This window comes from Antrostomus carolinensis, unplaced genomic scaffold (assembly GCF_000700745.2).
Source record: "Antrostomus carolinensis isolate BGI_N321 unplaced genomic scaffold, ASM70074v2 scaffold18675, whole genome shotgun sequence".
Lineage (NCBI taxonomy): Eukaryota > Metazoa > Chordata > Aves > Caprimulgiformes > Caprimulgidae > Antrostomus > Antrostomus carolinensis.
In genome coordinates, this window is record NW_010314488.1 from 27,468 (window position 1) to 39,965 (window position 12,498).

The following is a 12,498-nucleotide window of genomic DNA, read 5'->3' on the forward strand; positions in this document are numbered from 1 at the left end:
TCTTACTGTCTCTCTCTCTTTTTCTCCCCACTGTGTCTTTGCCTGACTGACAGAATGTCTCCTCATCTTTAAAGGTGCAAGAAGCAAATGCCAAATTTGACCAAGACGCATTGCAGGAAATGGAACTGGCTCCAGTCCAGAGGAAGATTGAAGCTCGATCTGCAGAAGACTCTTTCACTGGCTTTGTGCGCACCTTATATTTTGCTGATACCTTCTTGAGAGACAGTGAGTAGAAAAATCATCTCTCCTTTATTCCAAATGGGTTTTTCTTCCTTCTGCCAAGGAATGTATTAGGATTTACTGCCAGGAAAATTCAGCACCTCCTGTGTCCTACTTTGTGCTATGCTGAAAAACTAATATAGAACAAGAGCATATGTTGTCATGCAGAATCGTTATGTAGCCATTCTGGTTGGTGGCTAATCCGAGGCAAGTAGTAGTTCATCTTTGGATGCAGCCTTTATATATGGTTTTCAAATGTGCTGGAATGGCATCTCATCTTTTGAATATAAGTTTTTCCTTGTCTCGTTACTCTGAAGTTCACCCCTGTGCCCAGCAAAGCCTTTTAATTTTGGTGTGGGTAGTGGCTGGCTGTGTATCAGAGCCCAAAATGATATTATGCACAAGTTTACTCTGCTTATATGTGACATAAATAAGTGAGAACTGGATGCAGCAATTGTGGTGCCTAATGGAAAATGGCACTCTCTTCCCTTTCGTCACACGCCATGTCCTCTATCAGGGCTGCTGATGTACAAGTATTGGGAAGAGAAGTGCTAAGAACCTGTAGTTTCCCAAGCAGGTCTGCTCTAATGTAAAGATATTTAGGATGTAAACAGAGGGAGGGTGTATATAGAAAGCAGTTATCCAGGGATGTCCCAGATGGTGCCTTGCTCATGAGCCTTCTTGTTGCTCCAGGCTCTCGCCACTGTCCGTCCTTGTGGGCAGGCACCAATGGAGGTACAGTCTACGCCTTCTGTTTACGTGTTCCTCCAGCAGAGAGGAGGATGGATGAACCTGTCAGGGCAGAGCAGGGTGAGTATGTCCTGTGAAAGCAAGGTCCTAATGGAGCTGAGCTATCACTCGTACAACCAAGAGTTCACAGAATCACAGAATGTTGGGGATTGGAAGGGACCTCAAAAGATCATCCAGTCCAACCCCCCTGCCAGAGCAGGAACCTAAATGAGATCACACAGGAAGGCGTCCAGGCGGGTCTTGAATGTCTCCAGAGAAGGAGACTCCACACCCTCCCTGGGCAGCCTGTCCCAGGGCTCTGTCACCCTCACTGTAAAGAAGTTTCTTCTCAAGTTTAAGCAGAACCTCCTGTGTTCCAGCTCACACCCATTGCCCCTTGTCCTACCATTGGGCATCACTGAGAAGCGCCTGGCTCCATCCTGCTGACATTCGCCCTTAACATATTTATAAACATTAATGAGGTCACCCCTCAGTCTCCTCTTCTCCAAGCTAAAGAGCCCCAGCTCCCTCAGCCTTTCCTCAGAAGGGAGATGCTCCACTCCCTTCACCAAGACAGTTCAATTACTGCTGTTTATTAGTGAGGGTGGAGCTCAATGTAGCACTGTCTGAGCTAAGCTGTGCTCGCTGCAGCAAGTGAACTGAAGAGTCGGTGAGCTCCAGCACTGCTTGACTTGCTTTAGTCCCATTTCCCCCTGACTTTTGCAATTTAAATTTGTCAGCTGTCACTGAAGTTCCCCATCACACCTCAGTGCACGTGTGCTTTATTCTGACGGCTGGACCTGCTATTTTTATGTAATAGTTACTGTTTGTCATGAACCAGTTCAGTCCAAATACCCTTTAACTACTAAATCTTTTTAGGCAGTGTTTCTGTAGCTGTGTTTTATAGGTCTCCAGCTGTGAGAGGATATGAGTGAGGTTCTAACACAGTGTCTCTAACGAGCCTCCTGTTTGGTTTTTCTGTTTATTTTCCTCCTTATCTTGCTTGTCTAGCCAAAGAGATTCAGCTGATGCACAGGGCTCCTGTTGTGGGTATACTTGTCTTGGATGGACGTGGCACTCCCCTCCCAGAACCTCTAGAAGTAGCACATGACCTTTCTAAGAGTCCTGATATGCAAGGCAGCCATCAACTACTGGTGGTGTCTGAAGAGCAATTTAAGGTAAGTATCACCAAGGAAGTGTGTATGGACTGCACATAAAATCTGCTGAAGCACTGAGCACTGCTCAGTGGAGAGATAACTCTCAGGAGTGCTTATTCTTTACCTGAATAACACCCCTGGGACAGCATTTCTTTTTGGTGCAGTCCATAAATCGTGTGTGTGTGCTGACAAATTGGGAATTGAGCATATTGATGTACATGCTGAACACAGAAATTTTATTCCTATATTATATTTTACTCTTTGGACAAGGCTGGTTTTGCTTTTGGGAAAGAGCTTTTGGTGTGGTTAGTACAGAAGCAGGAACCAGGAGGCATTTCTATGAAGCAACTAAAAAGTTTCTTGTTTTGCACACTAACCAGTCAGCAGAGAGAACTTGAAGTAGCTTGCTGTAGGCTGGCCCTGGCTTTTTAATGCCAAAAAGTACACAGTTAGTGTAAACCCTGTTCTCTTTCTGTAATAATTTTTAGCCAAAAATGGAGGGGTTGTGAAAGGACTAGGTGAGAAATGTGGTTTGCAGCCGGAAGGGTGAAACTGCTTGATCTCAGAACAGAAACAGGTTCTAACACTGACTGTAGCTGATTACTTCTTGTCCCATGAGCAAGTGGCCAGGTTGACTCGGGTTACACCTGGGTGTATTCACTGTGAATGAAGACATTGTTAAAGGAGGGAGCAACAGATGTCCTGGGGTGCAGGTGCTGCTGTTGTGCAGAAAAGAGATGTCAGTGTCTCGTTTCTATTGACAGGTATTCACATTACCCAAGGTTAGTTCCAAACTGAAGCTCAAGCTGACAGCACTGGAAGGCTGCAGGGTACGAAAGGTGACGGTTGCAAACTTTGGCAGCTGCAAGACTGATGATTACAGTGAAAATGACCTCGCTGTCCTGACTAACCTGGGAGACATTCAGATCATCTCACTGCCCTTCCTCAAGTTACAGATCCGCTATCCTTGCATCCGCAAAGAGGATGTGAGCGGCATTGCATCCTGTGTCTTCACCAAGTACGGCCAAGGTAAGTTGTGCTTTTCCCAAATCATCCACCTTCGTTGTGTGTTTGAGACAATGGAAAAGATTACAGGGCTTAGGGTTTAGAACTGGCTGTGTATATATGTGACAATGTGCGCTTGCAGCCCAGAAGGCCAACCGTATCCTGGGCCGCATCAAGAGAAGCATGGCCAGCAGGTCGAGGGAGGTGATTCTGCCCCTCTGCTCCGCTCTCGTAAGGCCCCACCTGGAATACTGCGTCCAGTTCTGGAGCCCCCATCACAAGAGAGACATGGACCTGTTAAAATGAGTCCAGAGGAGGCCACGAGGATGATCCGAGGGCTGGAGCACCTCTCCTATGAGGACAGGCTGAGAGAGTTGGGGCTGTTCAGCCTGGAGAAGAGAAGGCTCCAGGGAGATCTTATAGCGGCCTCCCAGTACCTGAAGGGGCTACAAGAAAGCTGGGGAGGGACTTTTCATAAGGGCAGTTAGTGACAGAACAAGGGGAAATGGGTTTAAGCTGAAAGAGGGGAGGTTTAGATGAGATATTAGGAAGAAGTTCTTCACTGTGAGGGTGGTCACACACTGAAACAGGTTGCCCAAGGAAGTTGTGGATGCCCCCTCCCTGGAAGTGTTCAAGGCCAGGCTGGATGAGGCTTTGAACAACCTGGTCTAGTGGAAGGTGTCCCTGCTGATGGCAGGGGGGTTGGAACTGGATGATCTTTAAGGTCCCTTCCAATCCTAACCATTCTATGATTCTATGATTCTATTACATAAATCCATCCATTACCTGTTTCTGGACAGTACCAGTTGCCAACAGGTACTGACACATGAATTAACAGAAGCAGAAGTGAGTTCATTCTGTTATTTTTACTGCATACAGTGGTTTTCAGCTAACAGGTTGTGTGTGCCCCGTAAGTAGCTTCCACCTGGCCACCCTCCTCTTGTCTGGAGTCAAGAGAATGGCTCTCTGAGCAGCAGACTCTGTGGAAATGGCTGCGTTGTGCCTCATACACATGCCTGTTGCTCAACTCAAATTGCAAAACTGGGGTCCAGCATCCTATGGGTGCTGAAGGTGGATCGCTGCTTTGCAGTTCGGTTTTTACTTCTTTCTGTGGTGCTTTTCCTAAGTGTCACACAGGACAATACAGTTGTGTCTCAGCATAATCTTAAATTGCCCAGTCTCTAGGCTAACCAGTCCTTGGGCAACTGGGGTAATAGCTCCCTCAATGATTCCTCCTTGTTTAGATAAATGCCAAACACAGAGGATGTTTAGATATGTTCTTTTTTGGATCGCCTCTAGTTCTGTAACTGTATTCTTGGACTTGAGAATTGCTTCTAAATTCCCAATCGTCTGTAGGTTTCTATCTGATCTCCCCATCGGAGTTTGAGAGGTTTTCCCTTTCTACTAAATGGTTAGTGGAGCCTCGGTGCGTTGTGGACATGCCAGAGGTTACAAGCAACAATCATGTGCACAACAAGTCTGGTGTGGAGAATGCTGCAAGAAAATCCAGGTAAAGTCTGTGAAGCTCTTGCACACTAACTGTGTCGTGAGTAGTGAGATCTACTCGACTGTTTTCAACAAAGTTTTGTATTTTATAGAGAATATTGTCTTTCAAAAAAACCCCCAAAACTTTGAAGTCTTTGAGTCTTTGTTAACAACATTCCTAGATGGATTCTCATGAGGAAATGTAACCTTCTCCCTGATGGTTTTCCTATTTGCAGTACAGCTGGTGGGACAAAGCAGTAGAGCATTGGAATTGGTATCCATCAGCCAGAGTCATAAATTGAGCTCTGGCTTGCTGTCCTTGTTCCCTAGTGTTGTGTCTGACTGACACCTTGCTCTTGCGTGCTTGAGGGGCTTTGTGTTACTGATGAGGCTGAACTGTTGCTCTGTGAAGGGAAATCCAGTGTTCTTCCTCTCCTCTTGGAACATCAGTGAATAACAGGAGATCTGGAGATCCTGTAGGAATTTTATTCCAAAAGTTAAGAAATATTTTCTGGTACCTGCAGACTTCTGCAGCACCAACATGTGATGAAGCCCTTCCTACATTCTTGCTCAACAAACCATTTAGTTATCATGCAGTGTAGCTTCTTGTAGCTGCCAAGACTGTGCATTAATACTTTGCACCTTCATGTCTCAGAGTCAGTGATTGTTTTCTGCCTCCTTTCCTTTTCTAGGGGGTCAGGAAGGAGTTTTGGTGACTGTGGAGAAGATGGTAAGCAAACAATCATTGTACTAAATGTAGCATGATGATGTGTAAACCTGAAACATCTTTCTTATTGATAGAGTTGGTATTGTCTAAGAAAGGGGAAAATGAGGTGGGACACAAGGGAAACATGGTGACCTGCCTGGACACAGTAGTTGCTAGCTCTGAATTATGTTGCACGTGGCAAGATTGCCTTGAAAGGATAGAAAGTAGTTTCTGCTGGAAGGAAGAGGCTTGTGGGAAGATAAAGTCTGAAATTAGAGATGAGATCTTCTGTTAGCCAAACTAGTATTGCTGGAAAATAACAGTTCAGTATGTGGGAGGCTTTAAGGATTAGTTGTGAAACATTCAGTAAAGTCAAAAGGTACTTAAAAAAGGGGGGAAAAAAATCCAGTTCAGTTGTGGATTTCCAAAACTGCACACATGTCATGAAAAGGGGAAAATGTTGTTAGGTAAAAGCTTTTTTCCTACTCTTTTTTAGAAAGGAAGTCTGGGAGGCTGATGGAACATGCCTTACTCAATGACGAAAGTGAGTGAGATGAAGTCTTGCTACTGACAGGGCCTTTCTGGGTGGGAGAAGAAGAAAGCTGCTGGGAATTTTGTGGATTCCAGTCCTCAGGTCCAAGGGATCTGCAATTACACAAGACTGATAGAAATACTGGGTTTTCTTGAGTCAGTAGAAGTGAGGGGTTGGACAGATAGTCACACCCTCAGGCAGGGGTTGTTCCACACAGCTGCATTCACTGCTGTGCTAAGAGAAGGATCTTCACTTTCCAATAGGACTTGTGTAAAATGAGAGCTGGAAGGGCCTGTTCCTTTGGGGCTCTGGTGCACTACAACTGTCCACGTTTCCTCTGGCAAATGAGCACTTTATGCCAGTACTTTTATGCCTTTTTACTGTCAGTGAAAACCTGGTACTGTTGAAGGGATGGTAGTGTAAGGTCTGACCTCTGTTGTGGGTGGAAGGCAGGTTTTAAAGGCTGCTCTGCGGGGATGGGGGATGTGGAATGTGGCTAGGCTGCTGCCTGAAAGCAGATCTCCACTGGTTTGGCTCACACTGCTTTAACCCTCTGCTTTCCAGAAGTCCTGAAGGAGATCCAGAGTACTCTGGAGGGGGGAAGAGGGTGAGTATCGACCAAGTTCTGTTCTTAATGGGTGGGGCTGGCAAGGGAGGGCATTTCTAGTTGAAAGTAGGGGGATGCCCAACATGATGGTGAGGATCCTTGTGCTGGAATCTAGTCATGTGTGTGTCCCACAAACTACCAAAGGGCAATAGTAAGAGAGAGGCAGGTTCTCTTTCACATGTTGACCCGTGACCTTTTTTATGAATAATGCTTTGTCTCTTTCTCTCCGAAAAGCAGGAGAGAAATTCCCACATCCCAAAGGAACAGGACTCTGAGTATTCGCATACAGGTTTCTATTCGTGTCAACCCATACTGATCTAAGGGCAGGCCACAGGGGCTTAGTTGGTCGAGGATGGAACTCTGGAGTTGTAATCCTGGCTTGACACTGTCACTTGGACGTGTTCAGTATCTCTGCTCCCATTCTGTCTATACAATAAAGCTAAGCTACCACCATGGGTGCGGGGCTTTATCTTGTCTCCCTAGAATACTGATGTTCAGGTGACAGGGGCTACGGAAGTGTTGACAAAGGACTGTTTGCAACGGATGCAGGAAGCTTGGTGGGATTGGTAACTGCTGGTGTGTAAGGATAAGTAAGCCTGACATGCTCTGCTCTGCGCACTTCCTCTGGACACTACCTAATCCTGGTCTTCTGTCAGCAGCTGGGAGTGGATGGGATGATACTGCATTGCAATCATGAATCTTTTCTTGTGTCATTGCAGGAGCTATGCAGAAAGAAATTCGGCAAGAAGTCCATTAGGACATGGACTAAGTAATGGAGGAGGTAGGTGAGGCTAAAGGTATTTCAGGCCCAGTGTAGTAGACAAGCAGAAAGTAGAGTGAAGTTTCTTGATAAATTCAGCTTATTGAAATTGTTTGTGATAGACGCAGAACTCTGGAATTCTCAGGATGAGAATCTGCTTGCTGAGTGATGTACTAGCCCTGTGTTCAGCACCTGATGTGCCACATGAGTAAATATGCTGCACCAGCTTTAAAGGAAGAGCTAAAAATCATAGAATCATCGAATGGTTTGGGTTGGAAGGGACCTTAAAGCTCATCCAGTCCCAACCCCCCTGCCATCAGCAGGGACACCTTCCACTAGACCAGGTTGCTCAAAGCCTCATCCAATCTGGCCTTGAACACTTCCAGGGAGGAGCATCCACAGCTTCTCTGGGCAACCTGGGCCAGTGTCTCACCACCCTCACAGTGAAGAATTTCTTCCTAATATCTCATCTAAACCTCCTCCCTTCCAGTTTGAACCCATTTCCCCTTGTTCTGTCATTAACTGCCCTTATAAAAAGTCCCTCCCCAGCTTTCTTGTAGCCCCTTCAGGTACTGGGAGGCCACTATATGATCTCCCCGGAGCCTTCTCTTCTCCAGGCTGAACAGCCCCAACTCTCTCAGCCTGTCCTCACAGCAGAGCTGCTCCAGCCCTTGGATCATCCTCATGGCCTCCTCTGGACCTATTCTAACTGGTCCATGTCTTTCTTGTGTTGGGGGTCCTTCAATCCTTTGAGGGCTCCTGCCTAACTCTTACCCTTCCCATAAAGCATGGTGGAGCGGTAGCTAGAGCTCCCAGCAATAATCTATTGACTATATCAACTCATTAGCTCTCATTAGCTTTCAACTTCTTGTTTCTAAATATGGCTTTTTCATTCTTTTATCCCAAAGCAGATTGACCAGAATTCATCATGGACTTTCTGGCATTGGATTGAGTGCCATAACACTACTGATTGGGCAAACCGTCCCTGGGGAGAGAGGGCAGCAGCGCTCAGAGCTGCAACTTGCATGCGTCTGCATGCCTGCCTCTGCCTCCCCTTTTAGTGCCTCATTAGAGACATCTCCTCTTGGAGCCCGCCTTGCGTTAGGACAGAAGTGGATCGCCAGGTCTGATGCACCACAAGCCTCTGAGTACATCTAACTTTTAAATGTTTGCACATTTCTCTTTTCTACTGGGCTGGGTTTTAAATTATAAATGTTACTGCCTCGGTGCAGGATTTTAATAAACGCACACTGTTACCTCCAACTGGTTTAAAATTATTTTTTTTGTACAATTTTTAAGAATCGTATAGGTATTTCAGTTTTAACAGAAACATTTTAGAAATTTACTTTTTAAAACAAAAAAAAAAACTTTAAATAATATATGCTAGATTCCTGTGACTGCTGTATGTGGTATCTGAATGAGTAATTTTGGTTTTTGTTTGTTATGGTACTGTTAACTGGCTTCGTGGATTTGGGTAGAATCTATTTTTGTAGCCATTCAAATTGGAGAAAAACTAATTGAACTTGATTTTTGTTTCAACACTACATTGCTCTTTTTTTTGAAAAATAAAACTCTGAATTGCCTTTTGTGATCCTTGTCTGCTATCATATCTATTCTTTCCATCAGTAGCTTCTTTCACATTGGCAACAGGCTCATGCTCATTTACCCCTTGAAGAAGGTGGAGCTGTCCCTCTCTGAGCAGTAGAGGTGAAGAGCATTCCTGGAGATTGTGGCCTCCTTAAGCAAGGTGCTGATCTGGAGAAGACACATGTGGCAAGCAAAGCGATTGCATCACTGCCCTGCGATCCATACATTGTGTTGCCAGGAAAAGGCACTGGCTCAGATTTAGTCCCCGAAAGGTCATCTGCTGGCTTGTCCTGAAATAACTTGGGTGATAGCATACTGAAGGGAGAAACAGTTGATCTGGCAATGCTGCTGTACTAGTCAGCCAACGGATTTTGAATTGAAATTGGTGAAGTTCTGTGTACAGCAGTTTGTTACTCTTCAAAATTTTGGTTCCTTTGTCCCTAACATAACACCACTTTCTTCTTTTCCAGCTAAGAAAAAGAAGAGTATTCTCCAATTTCTTTCCTGTGACTTGCTTGTAGCACTATGAGAGTGAGTGAGAAAGAACTAAATTCTCCCAGACTGGGTGCTGAGCTGTCATCTGTGGCACGCTTTGGAAACCTCTCCTTGGAAGCCCTCTTGTTTCAGGCTCTGTTTTTATCTTCCTGAGCAAGGTGAAGGGATCCTTTCTTTCCTAGAGTACTAGGGTGACACTTTCTATTCCACAGGAGAATATGGTTGCAGAGTTGCTGTTGCTCAGGTGATGTTTCATGCACCCTTCCTTCTAAAAGGATTAGTATATCCTTTGAGACCTAATTTACTGCTCACAAGGTTTTAGAGAGCCTTCCCTCCTACTCAGCATGGTCTGACAAAGTAGTTTCCATTTCCTTATTTCTACTAGCTTCATTATTTCCTCTTTCCTATTGCTGCAGGATTGAGGCTAACAGAAAGGTGACCTGCTGTTTTCCACCTCTTGTGCCAGGCACTGCTGCAAATTTACAGGAAGTTACAGTTTAATCAGCAGCTTCTGAGCTGGTGTGATCATGCGCGTATGTATCATCTTGGCACACCCAGCTGCTTCTTTCTGCTCCTTGCAAATACACTGATTATAATGCCTTCTCCAAGTATTTTGTTTGCTGGCAGGCTTGGGGTAAGTGATATGGCAGTCCTGTTCAGAAAGGGTAAAAGGAGTTTGGAACTTCTCCCCATTTTCACACGTATCACTTGAAAAATCCAATAGGTCCAATGAAAGAGTTAAACAAGTCACAAAAATGCTGTCATCATTTGTACACCTTAAAATAAATTTAGATTTAAAAACAAAACAGCTTGTTATTTAAATCACAAGCCAGACTGTTAATGGGATTGAGTAGTTTAGGATGTGTGCTGATAAACGGCAGATTTTTCCTAGCAGTGCTTTGAACTCTGCAGCTGAAGTAAGCTGCTTGGCTTATTGTTTTGAGGAGCATCATTGAGAGTCTTTTTAGAGCTGCCATGCCTAAAATGCAGGAGAAATAGCAAAGGGCAGAGCAGGGGAAGGCTGGAACTCGTGTGTTGTGCTTTCAATTATCTTCTGAGCTGAGCAGGAGAGGATAGAAATGTTCATGACATTCAAAACTAGGGTGTATTTTTTTGTGTAGTCACAAAACCCCTAGCAAGTAAAATCAGTGATGGGATGAGATGTCCGTGAAGGATAGAGTCTTCAGTGAATGTCCGTAAGCAGCTTTTGAATGTAATAGGGTGGAAAAAAAAATCCTTCTGCATCTCTCCTTTTCAGGAATTGTCTTCTGAGTCTTGCCATTACCCTTAGTCTGCCCATCAGCTGACAGTAATCATAATAATAGCCTGTTTCTGATCAGAGGATTCAGCTGTTGCCAAACTCCTTGAGTTTTGTGTGTACCTCTACTTTTCACTTGAACTCCCCTTGTCTGGGATCTGATAGAAGCTTGCTGTCTCCAAGAGCTAATGTTTAATGCTTGGAAGCACTCTGAGGGCTCATTGGCCCTTATTAACGTTACTGCCAGTCAGGCTTTGGCAGGGCTCTCCCCTTCTCCTGCTTTATGCAGTCTCATTGGGGTCTGGCACCGTAAACTGCCCCTTCACTGCAGGAGCTGAGCTGCTGTTAACACTGGCTGCCAGTGCTTGAAAAAATCCTTTCTTATAGGCACGCTGGCAGCCTGTTCCCTAACCCTTGCAGACCTGTTTCTCTGCAGAGGGGAAAGTCTTGGATCACAACTAAAGAACAGTCCATATTTTCCAGATCTGAATACACATATTTGGTAGCTAATATGGGATGCTGTTTTATAGTGGCCTGAGTTTTAGGTCAAATGCTTTCTTGTAATGAAAGCTCTTTTACAGGGTTGCATTATTTGGTGCCAAAATTCTCTAGTCCCAGAAAAGCTTGGCCTGGGGCTTTTTTTTTTTTTCTCCCCCAAAGTAATGCAAGATTTCCTCAGATATTTAGCAACTGAACATTTGCTGAATTTGTCTAACAATTCTATTAGAAGAACATAATGTTGGAAGGAAAAGTACTTTTCATCTTAGTTGTAAGGCCTGAGGCCTGTTTGGTTAGTGAGAGAATGAAATTTTTTTTTACAGCTTAATTGGTCTGTTTCTTAGAATATGGTTTGTATCTGTTGCAGCCAGAATGAATACATGCCTGGACTGTAGCCCTAAATTCAGCCTGCAAAGCATGTCACTGCCTATGTGGCCTCCTGAACTGGGATGTCTTTAATAAGAGCAGGACTAGGATCTAGTGTTGAATTGGCATAGCTGAAGAATGAGACACTTTTCCTAGTGGAAGTTTTCTCCTAAAGCCCAACAGTCCTTGCTAAGCCACGTTATTTGACTTGGTGATATCTCTCAAGCAAAGGCTAAGGTTTAATTGCATCTGTAGCTGATGCCCTGAGGTAAGCCAGGTGGAGCAGAATGATTCCTTCAACAGCTGCCATAAGCCCTTGGTCACAGAAAACTTGATGCCTTCACTAACTGCTGCAAACCCCAAGTGCTTGGATTATTTCCATACATCACCTTGACTTCTTCCTCTAGTACGAAGATGATGATGATGATGCGATGTTTGACAAGCTTTCCAGCTGAGGCACAACTTAAAAAAAGGAGCAACACAACCCTGTGTGAAAAGGCTGCTGTAGCAGTAGGATGGCTCTCGAGATCATCCTGCTGTTGAGTAATTTGTTCCAACTGTTGCTTGGGTAGAAATACACCCTCTCAAGCAGAGCCCCTTGCCAAACACGCCTGGGTGGTGGTTTCTGGTTGAGGAAGGACCTTTTCTTCATGCTGTGCCTGTGGAGATGGGTCGACTGAGGTGGCCTGGCTCTCTCTGGTTGCAGGCTCTGTCATGATAATAGTAAATGGTTGCGAGGAAAGGGGCTGTTTTCTCCACTTAATTGGTTCATCCTTTAGTTAGTCTTCTCCACAGCATGTGGAATAAATGTTTGAAGCAATTAAATGCTCGCCTCGGTGCAAGTGGTCATCTTCCACTGACCGGCTGTGTGCAGCTGCAAGACTGCACAGGCGTATGGGTGAGGCAGGAGGGCTGAGGCCATCCTGGGTGTCAGCAGAGAGGGGTGAGGTTCTTCCCTTCTTGTCTGGGTGCTCCACAGCCTCCTGAGAGGTGAGTCTTCATGGTCTTTTTATGCTTCCTGTCACTATGGCCTCTGCTTAGAGATGTGTTTCCCGAGGGGGAGCGCTGAACCTGCCCTCTCATGGCTGTTGCAG

At 45.1% G+C, this 12,498-nt stretch overlaps 1 protein-coding gene across 1 annotated transcript in view; it reads left to right on the top strand.

The window, feature by feature from the left end:
* LLGL2 (LLGL scribble cell polarity complex component 2) overlaps positions 1 to 8,780 on the top strand; it is a 28,999-nt gene extending 20,219 nt beyond the window's left edge. The window contains exons 17-26 of the mRNA XM_029084886.1: positions 75 to 225; positions 913 to 1,029; positions 1,960 to 2,126; positions 2,870 to 3,134; positions 4,467 to 4,620; positions 5,288 to 5,325; positions 5,798 to 5,845; positions 6,398 to 6,440; positions 7,160 to 7,221; positions 8,109 to 8,780. Of these exons, the coding sequence (XP_028940719.1) occupies positions 75 to 225; positions 913 to 1,029; positions 1,960 to 2,126; positions 2,870 to 3,134; positions 4,467 to 4,620; positions 5,288 to 5,325; positions 5,798 to 5,845; positions 6,398 to 6,440; positions 7,160 to 7,221; positions 8,109 to 8,116 (1,053 nt within the window). The 3' untranslated portion in view covers positions 8,117 to 8,780. The remainder of the gene's footprint in view (positions 1 to 74; positions 226 to 912; positions 1,030 to 1,959; positions 2,127 to 2,869; positions 3,135 to 4,466; positions 4,621 to 5,287; positions 5,326 to 5,797; positions 5,846 to 6,397; positions 6,441 to 7,159; positions 7,222 to 8,108) is intronic.
* The last annotated feature ends 3,718 nt before the right edge of the window (positions 8,781 to 12,498 follow it).